Source organism: Antechinus flavipes, chromosome 3, assembly GCF_016432865.1.
Source record: "Antechinus flavipes isolate AdamAnt ecotype Samford, QLD, Australia chromosome 3, AdamAnt_v2, whole genome shotgun sequence".
Taxonomy (NCBI): domain Eukaryota; kingdom Metazoa; phylum Chordata; class Mammalia; order Dasyuromorphia; family Dasyuridae; genus Antechinus; species Antechinus flavipes.
In genome coordinates this window covers 84,272,742-84,297,716 of record NC_067400.1, presented here as the reverse complement: position 1 = coordinate 84,297,716, position 24,975 = coordinate 84,272,742, and the positions used below count along the sequence as shown (strand labels likewise).

At 35.7% G+C, this 24,975-nt stretch overlaps 1 protein-coding gene across 6 annotated transcripts in view; it reads left to right on the top strand.

Annotated features, from left to right (window-relative positions):
• Nucleotides 1–24,975, top strand: part of CFLAR (CASP8 and FADD like apoptosis regulator) — an 81,606-nt gene that overhangs the window by 29,064 nt on the left and 27,567 nt on the right. For 4 of the 6 annotated variants that reach the window (XM_051983794.1, XM_051983796.1, XM_051983797.1 and 1 more), the window contains exons 2-6: nucleotides 9,753–10,205; nucleotides 13,182–13,287; nucleotides 20,121–20,256; nucleotides 21,032–21,111; nucleotides 24,708–24,765. In XM_051983794.1, the coding sequence (XP_051839754.1) occupies nucleotides 9,907–10,205; nucleotides 13,182–13,287; nucleotides 20,121–20,256; nucleotides 21,032–21,111; nucleotides 24,708–24,765 (679 nt within the window). In that variant the 5' untranslated portion in view covers nucleotides 9,753–9,906. Of the gene's footprint in view, nucleotides 1–9,188; nucleotides 9,248–9,752; nucleotides 10,206–13,128; nucleotides 13,288–20,120; nucleotides 20,257–21,031; nucleotides 21,112–24,707; nucleotides 24,766–24,975 lie in introns of those variants that run through there. The other 2 variants (XM_051983795.1, XM_051983798.1) reach the window with 2 other exon arrangements.

Sequence of the window (24,975 nt, the reverse complement as noted above, 5' to 3'; positions counted from 1 at the left end):
ACTTTATTGTAATTATAACAACTGGAGTGGGCTAAGTTCCAGAAGCCATTAACAGAGAGCCAGGAGCAACAACATAAATTTATAGGAAAAAGAGAGACCAAGAGCTTCATATTACTAATTTGAAAATTTTATGGCTTACAAGTAGGTTTGACGAGTGGTCTTATTCACTATTGTCTCCGGAACTTGGTTATTACTCACCAACAGATTATCTATCTGACAGGCAGTAATGTTTGCAGGATGATTCTAAGACCAGAAGACTTTGAAATCAGTAGTGGAAAGAGTTATCAGAAGATCTAGATTTTGGTCTTTGCTTTGACATTCTATGACCACAGAACAAGACATTTCAGTTTGGAGGACTTAGTTTTCTTATCTCTAACATGAGGATAAAACATACATTAAAAATTAAAAATATTAGGCACTTAGTATATGATATGCTACATGCCCTGCTTGATACTGGGAATACAATACAAGTAAACAAGACAGGATCTAGTCTCAAGGAGTATCCATTCTAATAAGGAAAGACAACCCCCTTTATGAAGGGGAATTAGAAAGGGAAGGTTGGGTGAAGATGATGGGGAAGTGACTTGAGGCCTCAATCTAGGAGGCAAAAGTTTACCTGTGAGAACCCATTTTTTCAGAGTCCAAGATTCTGTTGTGAAGGGAATGAGGTTATGATTAAAGTGTCACTTTTCCATTGGACCTCTGTGAGGAAAATATATTAGATAAAGCTTGAAGTGTTATGTAAATGAAGGACAACATAATCTTAATATAATATAATGCCAGAGAAACTGAGGCAAGACAGAGATTGGTTTTTAATTTTTTAATTGTGAAGAGTTTAGGCTAGCTGACTCATGTCCAAAAATCATTCCAGCCCTGAGTGACTGAAGCGGGGAACTTTTATAACTAACTAGGGTTTGCAAACAGAATAACCTGAGTATACAATCTTATAGGGGAAACAAAGACAGATAACGAGAGTAAGGAAACTGGATGAGGGGACAAGCCATAATTCCAAGAAAGGATCATAACTTAGTCCTGACAGGATAAGGGTCAAAGATAAGAAGGTCGAGAGTAGGAGATACAGAGCAAGGGACAATACTCAAAAGGAGGGGGAATTATCTCAGCAAGGATTGACATAAGGCATCTGGAGTTTTATGACACAATGGTATTTCAAGGCTTCTTTTGTGACTCCTTGCCATCCTAATGGCAAGGAAAAAAGATGGGGGGATATAATAATTTTATTCAGGGCATAACAATAAGATCCTTAGTGGATTTTTCATGGGCAAGGATAAAAGGAGAAAGAAGAGAAATTTTGAAAGTGTAGTCAAGCCAGAATTTTATTGTTCCCAAGCCTGGCCAACTACTACTCCTTATCATTTCTCTTCTGGCTATTTAATGCTCTCCAGAGGTGTACTTTCTTTTGCCCCTCCCCTTTCTACTTCTATCAGCAAAGTAAATGTAACTAATTTTAAAATTTTGGCTCCATTTGGCTCAATGAATCACTATGACAAATTGATTCTACCCATTGGTTTCGAGGCTATTTGAAGGTTGAGGGTTGCTATTTAATCTCCAAAGAATGCCCCAAAGTAGTCATACTTTGGATGAATTAGCTTGGGGGAACTGAGGTTAAAAGGGTCAGTATTTTCTTTAAATTAGCACATGCTTTTCCTGGATGCATTGTGAAGGTCTGAGTTATCAAGTTATCATAGTGGGAGTTACAGGGAATTTTTATAAAACTAGAATGTCAGTTGAGATGGCAAAAGAAGATAAAGAACTAAAAACAATGGAAATAACCTTGTAAGTTGAACCAATTGTTGGAAAATCAAAGGAAATCAGATATTTTCATACAGAGAGATAGTTTATATAGTAATGGTGAAGAGAGCTGGATGAATCCCTTCCTCTTCTGCCTAAACTAGACTAAGAGAAGGCGAGGAGCAGCAGCTGATATTGGGGAAGAGGTAAGTGAGTAGTTCTGAGTTAGGGAGGGAGAGAAAGAAGCATGTGCACTTTATTTTATTTCCATTTATGTAGAAAGTGGGAGCATGATGGGCACAGCTTATGAATGAGAGTAAAATTTGTCTTTTACTTTGCATAGATCTCTATCTTCTGAACGTAGATAAACAAAGTTGTAAAATTGAAACAGAGTTTGATTTCAGGTTTTTTCTTTTTTCTTTTTCTTTTTTTTTTTGGGGGGGGGGTAATCCTTAGCACCTAGCATAGTGTCTTAAACATAGAAAACAAATAAATTATAAAGTGTTTTTTGAATTGAATTAAGTCTATATTAGGCATCCTCCAAGGACTCATTGCTGAAATCCTAAAAGCATCAGTTTGTTGTTGTTTTTTTTTTTGCAGACACCCTAAAAGTGTCCAAATTATAGCATGAAAGTATTTATTACACCAAATTATTTAGGGTTCATCCACAATCGTAGATCTAAAACCAGAAGGAATCAAAGAGGTTTCAGATTTTATAGACATAGAAATGCAAGGCCAGGAAAGTTATGTGATTTACAGAAAGTGGACTTACACCAAGTAGTAAGTAAATATCACAGGAGGAATTTGAGCTCAGAGTCTATTTTATTTCCACTGTGCCATGTTCTCTCCTGATATATGATAACTATTTAAAAAACAGATTTTGGAAAAAATATTTTTATTAGATTATTTTCTTGGTTTTAAGCATGTAGCTAGTTCAGTGAAAAGTGTTGAAACTGGAGGCAAAAAAATCTTGAGTTCAAATCCTTCCTCAAAGATTAGTTCTGTGAGCCTGAATCTCCTTCTACATCAATTTACTCATCTGTAACATTTTAACACATGTAAAATAATTTGCAAATTGTAAGGCAGTATTAATAGGAGCTATTCTTATTGTTTCTGTTGCCCCAGAGTTGTGTTCTATCCTTCAAAACTAAATCATTTTCTTTTGTATTTCTGTTCATAGAATTTGAGAACTGGAAGAGATCTTAGAACTCATTTAATATAAAAATCTCATTTTGCAAATGACCCTAACTTACTCAAGGTCATGTGCCTGGAACATTTTGGACACTTTATAAATAACTTGTTGACATCATTTAACATGTGACTAAATGTGATTCAACATGTAATCTTTATTTTTCCTCTTACAATCTCTACATATAACAGGGCTCTCATTAAGATTTAGATCTCATGATCTAATCTAGCCAGCTACTTCATCACATATGTATGTGTGTATGTGAATATATATTTTTCTCACCTCTATATTAATGTGTGTGTGTGTGTGTGTGTGTGTGTGTGTGTGTATTAAACCTGCCATCTTATTTTGTTAATTGACACGTTAATTTCTAGAATAGGGATTCTTTTTTTTTTTTTAAAGTATGTTAAATTCAATATATGTAAAGATTTCCATGCAGTTATTTTGCTATACAAGAAGAAGCAGACTTTGAAATAATGTACAATTAACCTGTGAAGGAAATAATATAATATTATTATTATACAAAAATAGAGGGATTGGGAATTGTATGTAGTTGGTTCATAGTCATTCCCAGAGTTCTTTCCCTGGGTGTCGCTGGTTCAGTTCATTACTGCTCCATTGGAATTGATTTGGTTCATCTCATTGCTGAAGATGGCCAGGTCCATCAGAATTGATCATCATACAGTATTGTTGAAATATATGATGATCTTCTGGTCCTGCTCATTTCACTTAGTATCAGTTCATGTTCTCTCCAGGTCTCTCTATATTCATTCTGTTGGTCATTCCTTACAGAACAATAATGTTCCATAACATTCATATACCACAATTTACTCAACCATTCTCCAATTGATGGGCATCCATCTTCTAGCTTCTAGCCACTACAAACAGGGCTGCCACAAGCATTTTGGCACATACAGGTCCCTTTCCCTTCTTTAGTATCTCTTTGGGGTATAAGCCCAGTAGAAACACTGCTGGATCAAAGGGTATGCACAATTTGATAACTTTTTGAGCATAGTTCCAAATTGCTCTCCAGAATGGCTGGATGTGTTCACAATTCCACCAACAATGTATCAGTGTCCCTGTTTTCCCACATCCCCTCCAACATTCCCCATTATCTTTCCCTGTCATTCTAGCCAATCTGACAGGTGGGTAGTGGTATCTCAAGTTGTCTTAATTTGCATTTCTCTGATTAATAATGACTTGGAGCATCTTTTCATATGGCTAGAAATAGTTAGAATAGGGATTCTTAACCCTGTGTGTGTGTAAGTGAGTGTGTATGTGAGAGAGAGAGAGGACAGAATGGATGAATGAATGTAAAACTCTCTTGTCAGTAGAGTAAAGCATTTATGGGCCTTGTCTCTAAATAATTTTGCTGCTTACATTCAAAATTGAAATATTCACAAGGGTTTTTAACTTCTTTTCTATTTGTTTCCAGTATGACCATTTTATTTATAAAGAGATCATGTAAATGAATGTGGCTTTCATTGTAGTAAAGAATTTAGATGAGATTTCCAATAACTGGTTAGGGATAAGAGAGTTTTTGACTTAGTTTTATAACCATTAGCTAGTTATAAATTTCAAAAAACTCCTCAGTGTCCATTGAAAATTTATAACTTGTTTGGAAATATTTTACATGACTACTTATGTTTAATTCATTTCAAATTGTTTTTGTTTTCAGGCAGGGAGGAGAAAAGAAAGGAAGAAAGAATTCAGAACTCAAATTTTTAAAAAAATGAATGTTAAAAATTTTTGTTTACAGGGTAATTAAGAAAAGATAAAAATTAAATGTCCATAAAAATTTTATAGCTTGCCCTAATCCTTCCTATTTTTGTCATATAAACCACTTTCCTCTGTTAGCCTTCTATAACTTTTACAAGTTTATTTTTGAAATTTAACTTTTACAAGTCTATCTTTGAAATGTAAATCTCTCCTTTCCCCTTTTGGCAGCCATTAGAATCCAAATTTTTTTCCTGATAAAACCAAAATTTACATAAGTCTTGTGAACATTCTATCTAGTATTCAGTAGCCATTTTTAGATAACTTGGGCTGTATTTTGAGCAGGTTTTAAAAGTGTCTCTGAAGTCAAATATAATTGGCAACAGTTTTTCCTCAAACAAGTCCTTGGATTTTTCCATTTTGAAGAAAATAATAAATTTCAGTTAAAGATTGGTGAAAATAAATGTCTTTTCCCCTCCCCCCATTCTACTTCTTAGACCCTTTGAAATTTATCTATGGATCCTTTGTGGGTCTGTGACTCCCAGTTGAAGAATAGTTGTTCTAGGTTACCTTTGGGAAAAGCAACCTACCTAGCTTCAGTAGCCACATCACCAAGTTTTAAATTTATCATCTGTTATGATCCCGTTGTTGCCTACTCATCTTTGAAAACTTCCATAGGAATGGAGAAAACCCCAAATTTGATTTTTAATAAAGATAATAATAGAAAACCATGGCTTCTGTTGTAAAAATTGGTATTTTCTCTTAAATTCTAACTTACTATATAAGTACCAGTGTTGACTTGGGACTTTACTGGGCAAACTTTAAAAATTAGGTCATCTTTTAGAAAATTTCATGTAATAAAAAAAAAAAAATACCCAGGAAATTTCTGAAAAAAAAATCAAACTTTTCACTTTCAGTGAATCTTCTCACAAAGACTTTATTTCCTTGGAACTTCAGATAAGTAGCTCTTATGGATTTTTTTCATGAGTTAGACATATGGGTAATAACAATAGTGCGATTTTAGTAAATCCTCATCAGTTTAGCTTGATTGTGGGAAATGCTGCTTTAACTTACTGAAAAGTCTTTTTTTAGTGTAGATGAAGTCATTACTTACAAATGTATTTAAGTAATGCATGGTTGACAAAGTATTTCACAGATGACTGCTAATATATTAAATAGACAGGAATCATTTATAAAGGGAAACCACTTACAAAGAGAAAATTGTAAAGAGAAAAGATCATTTTAAAGAAAGTAGCTTTATTCTCACTATCCCTTGCAGCCTCATTTTCTCTAATTTACTTGTTTAACAGCAAGCAGTCACTTAAAAAAAAAAAGTTGTATTCAGAAAAAATTTTCTCTGAATTTCTTAAACTAAAATATAGCAATTTTGATACTTATCTCATTTATTGATTGTGAGCCAGTATGCAAGGCATGGTATGGTGTCATATGTCAGTATTTTCATTGTAACAATTATAAAAAGTATAGGTGTTGCAGTATATGGTAGGTATCTGTGGATGCTGTTTCTCTCTCTCTCTCTCTCTCTCTCTCTTTCTCTCCTTCCTTCCCTCCTTTCCTCCCTCTCCCTCCCTTCCTCTTCCTCCCTCCCTCTTTCTTTCTCTCTGTCTTTTTATCTCTCTCTCTGTCTCTCTCTCTCTTTCTCACATACATACACATACACTCTGAGTCAGCCTTGAATTAAGGAATAGGATGTGTTCCAAAAGTTTTATTGTAAATTGTTTAGTGAGAATCCAAAATTCATTTTTTCCCTTAGAAGCACTGTTATGAAAAGGATGACTAGCATCTCAGCCCAAAGAAAGAAACCTTTTAATCTATAATAGAGAGTGCTTATAGGATTTCTTAAGAGTGGAATAGACCTTAGAATCTACATAGCCCAATTTCATCATTTTACAAATTAGGAAATTCAAAGAGCTGGACTTCCTAGTCTGAGAAAAAAGTGATTTGCCCAGATTACATAGTAACAGAGTTGGGATTCAAACCCATGTCCTTGGATGGCAACCAAATACATTGCTCCTTCCCTTTATTACGTCACTCTTTCCATTGATGTCCTAGTCTTGTCCCTCATGCTGATATGGAAGTAACCTTGAGTTCCTGAAAACAATGCTATCTGCAAACTGCAAACCATGGCAGATCCCACGAAGATGGATAGGCTTTGAGTATAAGCCTACTGAATAAATGGTCTGAAGATGAACCAAGTATTCAGAACTTCCTAATTAGTTTATAAAATGAAAGGGTTGAATTAGATCAATAATTTCCAATTTTTATCAGTTTCTATTCTTGACTTAAAGAAAAAAATTATTAGGGTTTTATTTTCTGTTCTCCTCTTGCTTCCACTGCTGGAAAAAGGGAAAGAAAATGTACAAGCAAACACTTTCACATTGGCTGTGTCTAAACATGTATGTCTCATTGGGGAGGAGAAGAAAAATGAACTTGGAAGATCAGCTTCCAGGATGTTCTGACAGGGACCTGAGGTCAAATTTCTCTAGGGGATAACATCAGTGAGAACTCTGATGGTGACCATTCCCCATATGTGATTTTCTTAAAGCCAGGGACTGCCTGTCTAAAACAATAAACCATATTTTGTCATTTGTTATAAAATTTAGAGGATCCATTTTGCCAAGCCTCACGAAAAATGAATGACTTACTGAAGCAAGTTAGTGGGAAAAGTTTGAACGAATACTGACAGCTTTTATTCATTCCTATAATTTAGTGATTGAATTGTCTTTCTATCTCAGCCTCCTGTGTTGGGTTGCCTCCCAACCCAAATAACAATTTCCATTTGTGTAATGCTTTAAGGTCTATAGAACACTTTCCTTACTATAATCTTGTGATATACATAATCCAAGTATAAGTAATTGTATTTTACAGGTGAGGAAATTGAGATATAATGAGGTTCAATGACTTCCACCCAGTGGAATGGTCTTATATCTAGTAATTGGCAGATCAGATTTAATCAGGCTCATGTAACTTAACATGGTATAGTGAACCTAGTGCTGGGTTTGAGATCAGGAAGACCTGATTCAAATTCCATTTTTGATATGTAATAGCTATATTCCTGTGGGCAAATAATTTAACTTGCTAAGCCCTCACCTTCCTAATTTGTAAAATGAAGGCGTTGGACAAGGGCCCTGGATGCCACAATTTTTGAATCATGTACCCCCAACAGTAAAATTTTTGAGTGCCCCCATATATGTATATTTACTTACTTGTAAATATATATTTAAAAAAGAATGAATTAAAGATGAACTATTTGATCCTAGAATTAATATAACATCATTAGGTTTTATTGGGTGAATCCCATTGTCAGACTTGTACTATAGATCATGTATTAGAGAGGAAAGAAACTTGAGACAGGGAGACCAGTTAGGAAACTATTTTAGGCTAGACTTAAGTCAATGAAGGTTCCAATTAAAGTGTGAAATGTTTACAACTATGGTATGGAAATAGAAACAAAAAGGTCTACCAATTGATGGGAAATGTGGTTTCACAAAGATTGAGGAGATAAGGATGATAGCATGGTTTTTGAACTTGGGTAGACGAAAATATATATAACAGAAATAGGGAAGTTTGGGAAGGGATTTAGATCGAGAAGGGGAAGATAATAATAAATGAGGTCTGCTATGTTCTCAGTGTAATCCATCACCTGTCAAATTAACCTGTGAGATTCACTCTGTTCTATGAGAAATAAAAAAGGGAGGGTGTTTGTTCAAGTCAGGAGGTAATCTAGAGGGCAGGCTGTGAGTGCATTTGGAGATGGGGGAAGGGTATAATGAATAAAAAGTTAGAGAGAGATGGTTTTTGGATAATTAATCATTGATTAATTATGCTAACAGATAACTAATAAACGGGTCACAGCACTCTTGAATGCCAAATATTCCTCCTGGAACCCACTCCATTTAAGATTATATATAACCCCTGGAAGAATAAGTGTTCCTGAGAGTGGAATCAACTCTGGTGTGTTAACAATGAATAAGAATAATGACTATTATAATAGGAGGTGGACCTATTCTAGTGAAGGGCTAGGGGAGGGGTGTACAATGTGACTCCTGATTGATCACTCACTCCCAGATCACCTCCAACCTCAGGCAATTTAAACCAAGGATCTAAACCACACAACTCTTCCCCAAGCCTGAATAGAATGCCATGGGCTTCCCCACTTTGGTGGGGTCCGAATAAGATTGAGGAGAAAGTTAATTCAGTCTCATGTGACATGTCCTTCTGGTGCTGACTAGCCCCAATAGAGAATGAGGAGATAGGAAGGGAGAAAATCATGGATCTTCTCAATAATTTAATAATCATTTCTCTAGAAGGAGAGGAAATTTTACCTATGTAGTTGCTTGGTGCTCACCTGGTATAGGTTAGGTTAAGACCATCCTAAGATATTAATGAGAGAAGGGAAGAGATTGGGATTCCCAGGGAGGGATTAGAGTGGGAGGTCATAATAGGTGAAAGGGGAGTAGTGTGGTTGTGTTGGAGACAAGCTCTAGTATGGGGGGAGGGGAGTATGTTCCATTTCCCACTCTCCCATTGGTTGATCATATACCATTGGGGTTATTTCATTCCTCCTTCTTAGGGGTTAGTGTTTCCATTTTGAGGACCATGGATTAGATAACTTTTAAGGGCCTTTCAGTTCAAAATCCAGGATCAGGGATCCAGCTTTCTTTTCCTGATTCCTTTTCTCCCATATATAGAAAACTCATATCTATTTTTGTTACCTGTCATTTCCCTGGTACTTTCCCTTAAAACTGTATGATGGATTAACTTTTGAGTAATTAAAAAAAAGTCCAGACAGCTCATTAATGCAGCTTATGCTTAGTTTCACATCCCTTGGAAACTTAGAATGGGCTTGAGTTTCTGTATTTAAACAGATTAGTGTATGTTTTGATTTTCATTTTTTTTTCTTTTTTGTAAGCAGAGGGAGCATTTAATTTGTTGTCTTCATAGAAAAAAGAAAGAGCTAATATTGATTTTAGGCAATAGTTCTCTGAGGATCAAAAGTTCAATGATTCCAGAGTTGGTAGGGACCTTCTAATTCAAGCCTCTTGATATGAGATTTTTCTTTCCTTCTCTCCTTTAAAAGAGACTTAAAAAACAACCCAAGCCCTACAGAAACCTTCTTGTTGGAAAGAAATTCGCAAGACTGAAAAATGCAATTAAAGATGATCTTTAAAGTACCTCAATTTCTTCTTGAAAAGAGTTAAGTCCATATAGCCCAAATACAGAGGTGCCTTGGAATGACCTTGTATATGACATCGGCTCAAGTCATTCACCAGATTGAAGAGGAATTAGATGAAGATGAAAAGGATGTGATTCTCTTCCTGTGCCGTGATCTTGCCCCAGACTTAGTCACAAAGTTGGATTTGCGGGATCTCCTGTGCACTTTGAATGAGAAGGGCAAGTTATCTTCTGATGGTTTGGCAGAGTTGCTGTACAGAGTAAGGAGGTTTGACTTGCTAAAGAAGATAATGAAAACAGACAAAGCCTCGGTGGAAGCCAGCCTGGTCAAATACCCGCAATTGGTTTCTGACTATAGGTAATTCATCCCTAACTAATTCTTAGAGAGTTAATTTGGGGAAGGGGGTGGATGAAAGGGAAGTGGTTGTTACCAAATGGGAGAAATGGGGGTCAGAGTCATAATAAAGGGAAAACATTATTGATGATAATGCCTCAGAGGATAAGATTCATAAAGTACTAAAAAAGCATATTGTGAAAATATCATTCTCATTTAATAAATGAGGAAATTAAAGTTAATGACTTCTCAGTCATAGAGTCAGTAAATGTCAGAACTAGAGTGAATCTAGATCTCTTCTCTAGTTCAATATGTTTACACACATAAATATATAGATGTACCAACAAAAAGATCATTTTATTTTTGTATTTGTGTTCACAATTCCTGGTATGTAATATATGCCTACTTCTTTTATAAATCCTAATAATAATAATGATAACAAATATTATAATGTATAATAATAAATACTATTCTTTTTTTATGTATCTTCCATTCCAAACAAAAGGGGAATATAGGTTCCAACTGCCACACACTATTTTAGAAGTTATTTACTTAGTTGTAAACACTTGCAGTTAAATTAAAAGAACAGATGGTTTCTGCATGAATGATGAGATGAAAGGAGACAAGAGTGACTAACAGTTGGTAATTACTGCCAAATTCATGAGAGATTTCACTGGAGAATTAAAGGATCCATCAATAAGATTTTCTATGTCAGTTAGGCACAGCAATTTTGAGATCCCAGAATTTCTAAAATGTACTCTAATTCTCTGAACAATAATTTCTCTAACCTTTTCTTTTTCTTCATTAGTTATTGAATATCTTTTGAATTTTAGTCCAGCCCTAATCAGGAAGCTAATTTCCTCTCATTTTAGTTCAGTGACCAATCAACAAATATTTTAAAAACAGCTATTATTTGTCAGGCTCTAGCTTAGGGGCTAGGGATTTCCAGATAAAAGTGAAAATAGCATATGTTCTGAAGGAGCTTATGAGGGGGAGGGGAGAAATGTAAAATGTTCACTGGATAAATAAATACAAACTGGTAGGAAATAAATAGAAAGTGATGATGGTGGGAGTATCAATATAAAGTAACTAGGAATAATTGGGAAAAGCCTTTGGAAGGAGATGACCATTTGGTTAATCTTGGAGGGAAGTAGATATTCAAAGCTCAGATGCTAGGAGGAAGCATATTCTAGACATTTGAGAGCAAATCTATGGAGGAAGGAGGTAGAATATCATATAAGAGCAAGAACAAATGCAAGTAGACCAATATAGAGTTCATGAAGAGAAATAATCTGTAATATGCATTGTTGTGAAAAATCAAATGAGATATTTATAAAGCATTTAGCACAGTACATATAATAGGTGTTTAATAAATGCTTGTTCTCTATAAGCTTAGAAAGATAACTGAGATCAGATTGTTAAAGGCCAAAAAGAGAAATGTTTATTTGATTTAGTGGCAGGGGAGAGCCACCAAAACCTCTTGATTAGGAGAATGACATGGTCAGAATTATGTTTTAGGAATATCCATTTGGCAGTTGTGTGAAAGATAGAACAGAGAAAAAACTGAAGGCGCGGAAGTCAATTGGAAGGGTACCATGGTAGTCTAGCCAAGAGATGATGAGAGCTTGTCATGTCATGTGAGTGGAAAGAGAATGATGCACAGGGTGAGAAAAGTTGATGAGAAGAATTGATGAAGTCCAGAAAACCACTTACTTGTCAAAGGTGTGGAAGAGGGAATTTCTGTACGGGGTGGGATGTTTGGACTAGACCTCTAAGGCCCCCTTGTAATTGAAGATCCTAAAGTTTCATGATATTTTGGGCCAGTCTTTGTGTACTTGGTATGTCCTATGAAGGACTATCAAGGATAAATTGTAGAGTCATTGAGAAAAAGTAGAATACAGTTTGCTTTAATAGGCAAGATCCTGTTGGATTAGGTAGTTATTTTAATTGAAATTTCTTTCTTATGTTGTCCAAACCACTCAATTGACTTTATTAGGTATAATGGAGTTGAAGCTTCTGTGAATCACTATAGAACTTTGCTTTAGATAGAGATAGCAAATCCTTAGCACAAGATTCTAATGGATAGATTAGGGCATCCATCTCTCTTTCCCATGTTTCACCATCACCATCATCACCATTCCTCCTCTTTTTCACTCAGCAGCATCACCACCATGGTAAAGGGAGAAGAAATTCTATCCAAGTTAGAGAAAAAACCAACGCAGGGCAAGCTGAGTGTCTGAGGTGGGACAGAGTGATTGGTACAAATACCCAAGGTGTGCTGGTGTTCTTCATGGAAATAGGAATTGATTATATTTCTGTCATGAATTTGATTCTGCTAGACTGTTGCTCAGATATACCATGATCATGTTGAATTTTCTTTGTAACATTCAAGGTTTTAGTGATATGAGTCCTTGACTAATAATTTTACTTTAAAGAGAAAAGATGGGGATTTTTTGGGGGAAGTTTTTCTCTTTCTCCTTATGGAAATTAGCTGTGCTATATTAATAAGCAAAAGAAGGGGGAAAACCAAGAAGGAAGAAACTTTTCTGAGTCTCATTTAAGCCAGGGATTTTGTGAACTTGGATCCCTTTTGTCAGTCTGCTTTTTTTCAGAATAATATTTTTCAATAATTGAAGGATAGGCTAACTTTCCGAGACATGAAATGTCAGAGACATCATTCATGAAAATAAGGATGTAATTTTTCCCCTTTCAAATTTATAGATCCCTTGATTTTATTCACTAATCCCTTAGAGTTAGGACCATGTTAAGAATCTCTTCCTTAAAGCTTTTCTTAGGAGTCATGTAGGCTTTTTGTGCTAGCAAGTGTGCTTGTGGGGCAAGAATTACTGATTGTTAGAACCAGGCAGGTGTATCTAGGACTTTGGTTTGATCAGGCTAGGACTTGCTCAGTTGTTTGGACTGGTAGTTTTTTATTTCCTTTTTTCAGGACTACGGGGATCTTCTGATTTCACTGAAGAAAATTCTCTCTCTGGTTTTCAGGGTGCTGATGACGCAACTTAGTGAAGACATGGACAAATCCGAAGTAACTTCTTTCAGTTTTCTTCTAAGAGATTATATGGGAGGAGGGAAATCACACAAAAACAAGGTAAATTTCTACACACACACACACACACACACACACACACACACACACACACAGTCTCACTCACTCTGTCTCTGTCTCTCTCTCTTTTCTTCTCTCTGTGTGTCTCTGTGTCTGTGTCTCTCTCTGTCTCTCTCTGTCTCTCCCTCTCTAGTAAGGACCATTCCCATAGCAATTTAGATGTTCCTAGATGGCAGGTATAGAACTTGGAAAAAAATAGGATTGGAGGAGAAGTAGTTTGAGTACATGTAAGAGAAAATGAGAATGAAAAGGTGAAGGAAAGAATGAGATGACAAAGGGAATGTGGGAGGGAAGGAGATGGAAAGAAAGAAAAGCAAAAAGAGACAGAGAGAAAGAAACTCACCTGTCACCATGATCATTACCATGGTTGCCTGAGAGACCTCCTTTGAATCTTGGTAGCATTTGTGAGAAGTCAACTATAAAGTTAAGAGGATAAACAGGAAAGGTAAAGAGAGCTATCCAGATTTGTACATAGGGGATTCAGTTTTAGACACTTTTGGACAGATTACAGGAAGCAAAATTGAGACTATTTATTGAGGAAAGTGTATATGAAAGGAAGATAGGTATAAGCAGAAGAAAATGAGGAAAAGAGGAAAGATTTAGAATGTAGTAGAACCCATATGAAACACTTTGGCATATGTGTTTAGCACTTTGGTGCTTCTTCAAGTTTGTTTTTATTTCAGAGAACTTCATAGCTCTCTTTTCCCTTTTTAGTCAAACATTTTCCTAACTCATCACATCAGAGAGAAGGGGAAGTTTGTTTGACTCTTCCTCAGTATAAAAAGAAGCAAAAAGCAGTAATGTTTTTCTTTGTATTTTTGTCAGCTTCTCTTTTCATTTCTTTATTGGTACAAGGACTTGGGGAAACATTTTAGGAAGGGACAAGATGTGACTTTAGAGAGAGAGAAGGGATGAAATTCTGTGAGTACTTGTAATAAATACTAATAATGAGTACTATTATACAGGACTTCTAGGTTTATAAAACACTTTCCTTATGAAAGGTCTTAAAGTTGGGTAGTCCCAAGTATTATTATTCACTTTAAACCAAAGAGGAAACTTGAGACTTTCCCCATTATCTTTCCTTCTATTGAAGCATTTTTCTAGTAAACCACAGCTTCATGTCCTGATTTTTCACTGTTGTCCACATCTCTAAAACCAACAGGTGCCAACTCTTTTCCATTCTATTCCCACCACATTTCTCATTCCGTTTTGAAGACTTTAACTTAGTTTAGACCTGCATTACCTTATATTACTGAAGAGCTTTTTAATCAGTCAATTAAGAATCACTCTCTTTAATAATCTTTAATAATCTCTTTAAAGTCTATTAAAATCTGTTCTAATGTACCTTTTTTGACATTTTTGCCAAACTGTATTACCAGCTGTTCACCACACATAATAGTCCATCATCTGGCTTTGTGCCTGATATTACCCAGGCAATATGCCATGCCTGATATGGTCTTCCTTATCATTTCCATCTCTTGTAAGCCCTTGTTCCATTCAAAGCTTAGTTTCTTCAAGTACCTTCAAGTGATACCTCCTTCAAGAAACCTTTTCTGGTTTCCTCCTCCCTGGTTATTAGAGTTTCCTTTTTCAAAATTTCTTTATATTTACTCATTATATAATTTTAAAATTTACTTATCTATATTCATGTTGCATTTGACTGGATTTTAATTGTTCTGGATCTAGCTTTTTATCTGATGATACAGATGTAATAAGTGTTGTTTTAGACCATAGACCTTAGTTAGCTTTCGAGGATGCTATCGTCTCCTTGGAAGCTAGCCAAGAAATCTTTGCTTTTGGCTCTGGGATTTTCATTTTTTACTTTATTTAAACTTCCCTGTTGAAATCCAAACCAAGCCTGATTAGCTCTAAAACGGAGAAATCTATTCCTATCCTTCTTTCTATTGGCACTGTGCCTGAAGATGCCTTTCTGGCATCTGCTGGCTTAATTCCACTTCCTGTCACTATAGAATCACAGATTTAAAAGTGCTTTGTAATTTACATCAGAAAAAGACATAACAATAAAAAAATGATACTCTTGGAAAAGGTATTTAGAAATAAAACTAAAGGAAAATGATACAGTCTTAAACTAAGAGATAGTTAAGCTTTTTAATCTAATTTTGAACTAAAATGATCCATTCTCAGTTTGGACATCCTGATCCTCTCTAGGCTAGAAGCCTGTAGCATTAGCCATCTTAGTTTCATACCAAAACAGTCAGATTCTCCCTCTATTCTTAGTCAATAACTTTTTTCCAACCCTCATGAAAGAAAAACAAGTCAATCCATTTTCCATGAGAATATATCTCAGGCCCCAAAATATACAAAGATAATACCATTAAGACAAGGAAAAGACTTAAGATTTAGAGTATGATACTAGGTTTACTGTTAAAATGGATCTATCAATCAAAAAATAAGTATTAATTAAACATGTGTTATGTCCCAGGCATGTCAGCACTGGGAATACAAAAAGATAGGTACTGCCCTTAGAAAGCGTACAATGGGAGAGACTACACTTTTTTTTTTAATTAAAGTTTTTTAATTTTCAAAACACATGCATGGATAATTTTTCAACATTAATCCTTATAAAACCTTGTGTTTCAATTTTTCCCCCTTTAGCAAATAATCCAATATATGTTAAGCATGATAAAAATACATGTTAAATCCAATATATGTATATTTATTCAATTACCTTGCTGCATAAGAAAAATTAAATCAAAAAGGAAAAAAATGGGAAAGAAAATACAAGCAAACAAAAAAGAGTGAGAATGCTATGTTGTAATCCACATTCTGTTCTCACAGTCCATTCTCTGGGTGTAGATGGCTCTCTTCATCACAAGACCATTGGAATTGGCCTGAATAATCTCATAGTTGAAAAGAGCCACCTCTATCAGACTTGATCATCCTATAATCTTGTTGTTATTGTGTACAATGATCTCCTGGTCCTGCTCCCTTAGCAACAGTTCATGTAAGTCTCCCCAGGTCTCTCTGAAATCATCCTGCTGATCATTTCTTATAGAACAATAATATTTCATAACATTCATATACTATAACTTATTCAGCCATTCTCCAATTGATGGGCATCCATTAGTTTCCAGTTTCTGGCCACCACAAAGAGGGCTGCCACAAACATTTTTGCACATATGGGTCCCTTTCCTGCCTTTAGGATCTCTTTGGGATACAAGCCTAGTAGAAACACTGCTGAACCAAAGAGTAAAAATATTTTGATAGGCCTTTGGGCATAGTTCCAAATTGCTCTCCAGAATACTTGGATCAGTTCATAACTCCACCAACAATGTATTAGTGTCCTAGTTTTCCCACATTCCCTTCAACATTTGTCATTGTCTTTTCCTGTCATCTTAGCCAATCTGAGAGATGTATACTGGTACCTCAGAGCTGTCTTAATTTGCATTTCTCTGATCGATAGTGATTTAGAGCATTTTTCATATGACTAGAAATGGTTTTAATTTCTTCATCTGAAAATTGTCTGTTCATATCCTTTGACCATTTATCAATTGGAGAATGGCTTGAATTCTTATAAATTTGAGTCAGTTGAGAGAGACAACACTTAAGCAAATATATGCAAGCAAACAATATATAGGATAAATAGGAAATAATTAAGGGAATAAAGAGATTAGAATTAAGAGGGTTTGAAGAAGGCTTCCAGTATGGGATTTTAGTTGGGATAAAGGAAGCCAAGAGGTCAGTAGGTGGAGTGTAGGAGGGAGAGTGTTCAGGGATGGGAGATAGTCAGAGAAAATGCCTGGAGCTGAGAGGTGCATTTCTTATTCATGGAACAGGCAGGAAGCCAGTATCAGTAGATTAAAATGTATATATTGTATATATTGGGGGGTAAAAGAAAAGGGTTAGGGTATAAAGAGCTTTGAATGCCAAATAGAGCATTTTTTAAATTTGATCTTGGAGATGGTAAGAGCCATTGGAATTTATTGAGGGGTAACATGGTTAGACCTGCATTTAGAAAAATCACTTTAGGGACTGAATGGAGAATAGCTTGGAATGAAGAAGAGATTTGAGGCAGACAGACCCACCAGTAGACCAGTAATTAAAGTGATGAGGACTCACACATGTGTAACATACATTTGTAATGGATTCAGAAGGATTGATATGGTATGATAAGGAGCTAGGGATTCAAGAGAAAACATTGGCTAGTTGAATTAGTTCACTAAAGGATCTTCATGGGGAGAAGAGATGAGAGTGACTACTGCAGGGGAAATGATCTTGGAGAGAGTGAAGGATGATGAGAGTATTTAATCATGGTGAGGTTGAAGTGGAGGGTTTTATAAAGGAAGGTAGAAGGAATAGTGGAAAATCTAGACCAAAGAGGTCATTTTGGGGTATTTACTTACATCCAAAACGATTTAAAGACATTTATTCTGTTCTCATCTTGTTTTTAGCTCCTTGTGCCTTCTAGGTTATTGAAGGAATAAGTTATGTGAAGGCAGAAATTCTTACAGTTTGGTCTTTTTTATCCTAATGCTTGGAAATTGGTAAACCCTTTCCAGATTTGTGTATGTTTTTTTAAGTAAGTGAAAGAGGCCTTTTTTTTTTTTTTTTGCCTCAATTCCTATCTAGCTTTAATCACTGAATGGGTTACATACTCAGTTAAACTGAGACCTGTAGAAGACCTTAGCTTGGAAGGGCTGGGGTCTCCCCCTTCGTCCAGGCCCATCTCCAGTAGAACAGATCTATATCTGGTCATTAGACCCAGATGGCTCTGGAGGGGAAAGTGAAGCAGGTGACTTTGTATAACGTTCCTCACTTGAATCCAATTTACTTCTATATTATGGTATCACCTCCCTGATGTCATGGTCATCCCCTTCGAGAACACCGGACAAAGAACTTATTCTGTCTTTCACAGTAGCTCAGTGGCAATTAGGGTGAAAAGAAAACAAGACAATTAACCGGAAAGTGAAACTAGATACTATCTATACTTAGGATGTGGCTTTAGATGACATCTCTCAGTGGGAAACTCCCTGTAGGAAGATCTGAGTTTTGCTGGTGGTAATAATATTCAGCTTTGTAGATAGAGCCAGGTAGCCAGGTATACCAGTGGATAATCTGGAAGAGGCAAGTTCAAATTCTGTCCAACACAGGGTGGCTGTAGCTGAAGGCAATTAACTTCTCTAAGCCTATTTTCTTTCTTCATCTGACAAATGATTACATTAATGGTACCTACTGTCCAGGATTTTTGGAAGATCGAAAGAGGTAATATATGGAAACACTTTGCAAACTACTGTACAAATGCTGACTCTTGCCATGATTGTATATTGTAATTTCATTTTTTTTTTTTTTTGGCCTGGTTTGGAACCCCTGAGACTTTTGGGGTATGTTGATGTTGGCTGTTAATTTAATGAATCAATAGGTGTTAGAGACATGCTATGTCCTTGTTGGGCAGAGAATTATTTTTATTTTATTTTATTTTTTTATTATAGCTTTTTATTTACAACACATATGCATGGGTAATTTTTCAGCATTGACCCTTGCAAAACCTTCTGTTCCAACTTTTCCCTTCCTTCCTCCCACCCCTTTCCCTAGATGGCAGGTAGTCCCATATATGTTAAACATGTTAAAGTCTATTTTCAAGGCAATATATGTATACATTTTTATTCAGTTATCTTGCTGCACAAAAAAAAAAAAAATCAGATTTAGAAAGAAGGTAAAAATAACCTGAGAAGGAAAACAAAAATGCAAGCGGACAAAATAGAAGGAATGGAAATGCTATGTTGTGGTCCATACTCATTTCCCATAGTTCTTTCGCTGGGTGTAGTTGGTTCTCTTCATTATTGAACAATTGGAACTGATTTGGTTCATCTCATTTCTGGAGATGGCCAGGTCCATCAGAGTTGATTATCATATAGTATTGTTGTTGAAGTGTATAATGATCTCCTGGCTCTGCTCATTTCATTCAGCATCAATTCATCTAAGTCTCTCCAGGCCTTTCTGAAATCGTCTGGGCAGAGAATTATTATGGACACTTTTTTTTAAAAAGATTGTCACAAATATTGTTTTGCTTGTAAAAAGTTGTTTCTCCATTACCATTTCTCCTCACTTTTAGGAGTAGTTTCTAGACTTTTCAAGTACAGATCTAATCAGGTTTGTCAGTAAAAGGTAGAAACTGCAAATGAAGTTTCTCAGACTGCTGCTCATGCAGATTTTATGGGTTACCCACCAACGTTTCTGGTGTTAGCAGCCCAAGGGAATAGATTGACCTTATAAAGCCTTGTTGTGTACAGAGGAGGAAACTGTGCTTCTGATTCAGAGGAATTTTGAATTAAACTATGTCAGACTAGTCTATGATTGTGATATGACCTTTGTACTGTCTTCTTATTCTTGAAGCTACTAAAGGGAATAAACATAGATTCTTTAATTTAACTGAGAGTAAATCATCTACCTTGTGGTTTACTCTTTTTTTAATTATAGCTTTTTATTGTCAAGATATATGCAAAGATAATTTTCAATATTCACCCTTGCCAAACTTTGTGATCCAGATTTTTCTCCCTCCTTTTCCCCCACCCCTTCCCCAGACAACAAGTAATCCAATATACGTTAAATATGTGCAATTTTACTATACATATTTCTACACTTATCATGCTACTCAAGAAAAATCAGGTCAAAAAGGGGAAAAAAAACAAGAAAGAGAAAAAAGTAAGCAAATAAAAACAAAAATGGTGAAAATATTATATTGTGATCCCTGTGGTTTACTCTTATAGATTAATAGTCGATTCTTTCTTTTGCCTCTGTGGGTTATCATCGTTATTGTTGTTGTTAATATTATTTTTTCTTCTTCTTTGTTAAAGAGTTTCTTAGATGTTGTCATCGACTTAGAAAAAGTAAATTTGATTGCTCCTGACAAGTTAGATTTACTGGAAAAATGTCTGAAGAACATTCACAGGATAGACCTGAAGAAAAAAATTCAGAAATATAAGCAGTCAGGTAAGAAGAATTTTGACCTCTCACCTCAAGAATGATTCAGTCCAAAGAAATGCTTATACTCAGTAGATATTCAATGAATATTTGTCAAGTCCAGAGGTGGCTTTGTCCTTTTGTTCTTGCTCAACCTTTAGCTCATTTATCATATGTATAACTCTCTGTCTTTTCATTTGATAGATTACTCATTTGACTTAGTGTTTGAGTTTAGTTGGGTGGAGAGATTTATTTGTGGTTTTAAAAATTGTTAACTAGCGTGCTATTTTCCCTAAGTGATTTTTCCCTACGACTTAAGACTTAAGAATTTTGATTAGTGCAGTCATTGACCAAGCTTCCAAAGGGTAGGGAATGAAGCATGAACTAACCCCTGATGTAGAAGTGATAAATTTGGGGTTTAGAATCGGACTTTTTTTGGATGAGGCCAATATAAGTTGGCCTTTGCTTGAATACACATATTTGTGGCAAGAGTTTTTTTTTTTTTTTTTTTTTTGTATGTTTCTTTTCTACTGGGAGGAGAAAGAGGAGAAAATAGATTTATATTGAAAAAAAAATGGTTTTCCTTGGACAAAACCATCAGTTGTTCTTTAGTGGTCGAAAGTTGCACCTTTTTCTCTTACAAGAGTCAACAAAAATGATCTATGATATCACATTCTCATATTGTATTGACCCCTGTTCCTTTTTTATTTTGGGTTTTCTGTCACTTGTTAATATAGTATAGGACAGGTATCTCAGGTTTGATAACAACTTGCAAATGAATCTTAGAATCTCTTTCTTTTTCCAGCTATGGGAGCAAATTATGTGAATGGAATCCAGACTCCCCTGTCAAGTGTAGGACTGATGGAGTCTAGTTACAAGCTGGGGGTAAGTCTGTAGCCAACTCATAATTCTTTTTTTTTTTTTTTTTGCTAAGGCATTTGGGGTTCAGTGGCTTTCCAAGGTCACACAGCTAGGAAGTGTTAAGTGTCTGAGGCTAGATTTGAACTCAGGTCCTCCTGACTTCAAGGATAGTGTTCACTGCGCCAACTAGCTGTCCCAAACTCAAATATTAATAATAATTTGTATTATTGAGCCTAACTCAGCTCAGTGATTCAGGTTTGGGGTTGAAATGTAACAACTCATAAACTATAAAATGCAATTCAAAAAATTTTGTCTTAGAATGATTAAAGAGAATACAATTCTTTTTAAAAGTGTAATGGTTTCAATGAACAAAAAATCTATTTTCTCTCTCTACCAACTCCACTTCATTGAGGAGGAAAAAAAGAAAAACAAAATCCTTGTAACAAAAATAAAGCTATTATCAACTTATGTGGAATTAAGAGAGACGGTATCTACCATAGATAATATCTACCACTGTACTCTGCCTTGATCAAAAAATCAATCAATAAGCATTATTAAACACCTACTGCATGTTAAGCACCATAGTCAGACCACATCTGAAGTTTATGATACCATATTTTAGGAAAAACATTGATAATCTGGATATTATCCAGAGTGGGAAGGGTCCCCAGAATGGTGAAGGGGCCATTCTGGGGACGGGGCCTTAAGTTCATGCCATAAGAGGATCAGTTGAAAGAAATGTAGATAAATTTAGCAAGAAGATTTTTTAAATAACTTTTTATTGATAGAACCCATGCCTGGGTAATTTTTTACAGCATTATCCCTTGCATTCACTTCTGTTCCGATTTTTCCCTTCCCTCCCTCCTTTCACTCTCTCCCCTAGATGGCAAGCAGTCCTTTACATGTTGAATAGGTTACAGTATATCCTAGATACAATATATGTGTCCAGAACCAAACAGTTTTCTTGTTGCACAGGGAGAATTGAATTCAGAAGGTATAAATAACCCGGGAAGAAAAACAAAAAGCAAGCAGTTTACATTCATTTCCCAGTGTTCTTTCTTTGGGTGTAGCTAGCAAGAAGATTTAGAAAGGACAGGATATCTCAAGCAAGGAAGGGCTGCAGTGTAGGAACCCTAGACTTGTCTTGCTTGGTTCTAGACTTAGAAGTTGTAAGAGGCAAATTTATGTTTGAGGCCACAAAGATAAACTTCTTATTCATGAGCTCTTCACAAAATGGAATGGGCTCTCTTGGAGGTAGAGACCTTCAACCAACAGCTCAATGAGTTACTTCTCAAGGCTGTTTTGAAGAAGAGATTCCCGATCAACCAGCCAATAAGTGTTTATTAAGCTCTAACTCATCATTATTAACAGTGGGCATTTATTAAGGACTTAACATGTACTAGGCACTATTCTAAACTCTGGGAATACAAAGAAAGCTGAGTCTCTGCCCATAAGGAGCTCACATTCTTATGGAACATACAGTATACAAAAATACATACATATATATAGTAAAGATGGAAGGATATCTCAAAAAGTAGGCCAGGAAAAGCTGCCTGTAGATGTTGGCATTTTAGCTATCTTTTGAAAGAAGGAAATGGCTGAGGTGAGAGAGAACATTACAAGTATGAGGGATATCCATGAAAAGACAGAATTGAGAGATGGAGCGTTGTTTACAAGAAATAACAATGAGTCTAGTGTCACTGAATTGGAGAATATAGAGGAAGAAGTTAAGTATAAGGAGACCAGAAAGGTAAGAAGGGGCTAGGTATGAAGGACTTTAGCAGCCAGAAAATTTTATATTTTATTCTGGAAGTAATAGGGAACCATTGGAATTTATTGAGGAGGAGGGTGATATGATTTCAGTGATTTCCTTTCTTCCCTTTCTCCCTCCCTCATTATCTCCATTCTTCCGTTCTTCTTTCTTCTTCCTTTCTTCCTTCCCTCTTTTCCTTCCTTCCTTCCTTCCTTCCTTCCTTCCTTCCTTCCTTCATTCTTTCATTCCTTCCTTCCCTCTTTCCCTCCTTCCTCCCCTCCTTCCCTCTTTCCTCCCTTCCTTCTTTCCTTCCTTTCTTTCTTCCTCCCTCCCTTCATTCCTCCCTCCCTTCTTTTTTTCTTCCCTCCCTCCCTTCCTTCTTTCCTTCCTTCCTCCCTCCCTTCTTTCCTTCTTCCCTCCCTCCTTTCCTTCTTTCCTTCCTTCCTCCCTCCCTTCTTTCCTCTCTTCCTTCCTCCTTCCCTCCCTCCCTTTCTCCCTCCCTTCCTTTTTCCCTCCCTTCCGTTCTTCCTTCCTTCCTTCCTTTCCCTCTTCCCCTTCTTTCCTTCCTGTGTTTCTACCTTTCTGCTCCTCCCCCTCTTTTTAAAAAATGCTTCCAAATATCCAAGTAACAAAAGGCTTTTCTTTTCATTGTGGAGAAATCAAAAGAATAGCCTTTTGTTAATTAGCTAATACTAAAAATGTTTCTAAGTATTATATAATTAACAAAGGGCTTCTGAGTTTTTTTTTTTTTTATAATTAGCATTGGGAATTTTAAGCTGGCAGAGAGTTTAAATCAAAATCCACCTTCTCTAGTTAATGTTTTGCCCTAAAAAGTTACTTTTTAATTTATACAGAAATTCCCTGTTACACCATTCTTTGTTTTAGAGGGAGAATTTGGAACAAAGTGCAGTTTTATGACTCAATGATAAACTCTTTTGTAAAAACAAAACAAAACAAAGCAACCAACCTCAAAAAGGAAACATTAACTACTCTAATGAACATAACTGGTCATAGGATTAGCTGTCTCTGCTCTTACTCCTACCATTCCCAGTCCACTGAACAGTATCTGGCCCATAGTGCTTAATAAATGCTTATTGACTGACTTATTGACAATTCTTGCCTAGGCTTTCAGGTTCTTACCTAAATTATTAGGACAGCTACTATCTGATCTTTCTACTTCCAGGCTTCACCTTTTTTTAATCCATCTTTCCCACTGCTGCCCAATTATCTTCCTAATGCATAAACTGGACCATATTTTCCTCCTCAAGAATCTTTGGTGACTCCCTATTGTCTAGTGTGCAAAGTATAAATTGCTTATCCTAGTATTTAAGGGTACTCATAGTTCGAATCTAACTTTGTTTTACTTTTCTTATCTTAATATTATCTTACATATTCTAAATAAAATGGAATAATTTTCCATCTCTGGTTCTCATTCTATCCTTTCCCAAGAAGCCTTTCCTTTATACTGTAGCTTATGCCTATGATTCATTGCCCTCAGATTTCTGCCTGTTAAAAGCCTTTCTCTTCAAGGTCTACTTAAAAATAATGTCTTCCTCATCAAGTATCTCCTGTCTCTCAGTTTGACCTCTCATAGGAACTTACAATATTCTCTTCTATCATGATTATTTATTTTCCATCAGACCATTAAATCTCTTCACCACTATCCCATTTTAATGTATTAGTCTGTTTTTTCATTTTTGTGCCGCAGTGCCTACCTGGTGCTTAATAAAGGTCTCTTTCATCAAATTGATACTCCCTTCATGTACTTTCTTCCCTAGGGTAGTAATCTTGTTGAAATGTGTTGACATGTGATAGGGCAACTGGGAAGGAAAACAAAATGTAGTATGACCTTGTTCTTTCTTTCAAGCTCAAGAATGGGATGAATAAAGAGGAAAGACCTATCTTTGGACAGAATGGAATTTCAAGTAAGGCCCTCTTTCTTTTATTTTCACCCCCACCTCTTAGTATTTTTTCTTCCAAATACTCATATTGTTTTCAACATTCCTCTTTTTTTAATCAAAGTTTTTTATTTTTCAAAACATATACATAGATAATTCTTTGACATTAACCCTTGCAAAATCTTGTCTTCCAATTTTCCTACCCCTTTCCCCACCCCCTTCTCTAGATGACAAGTA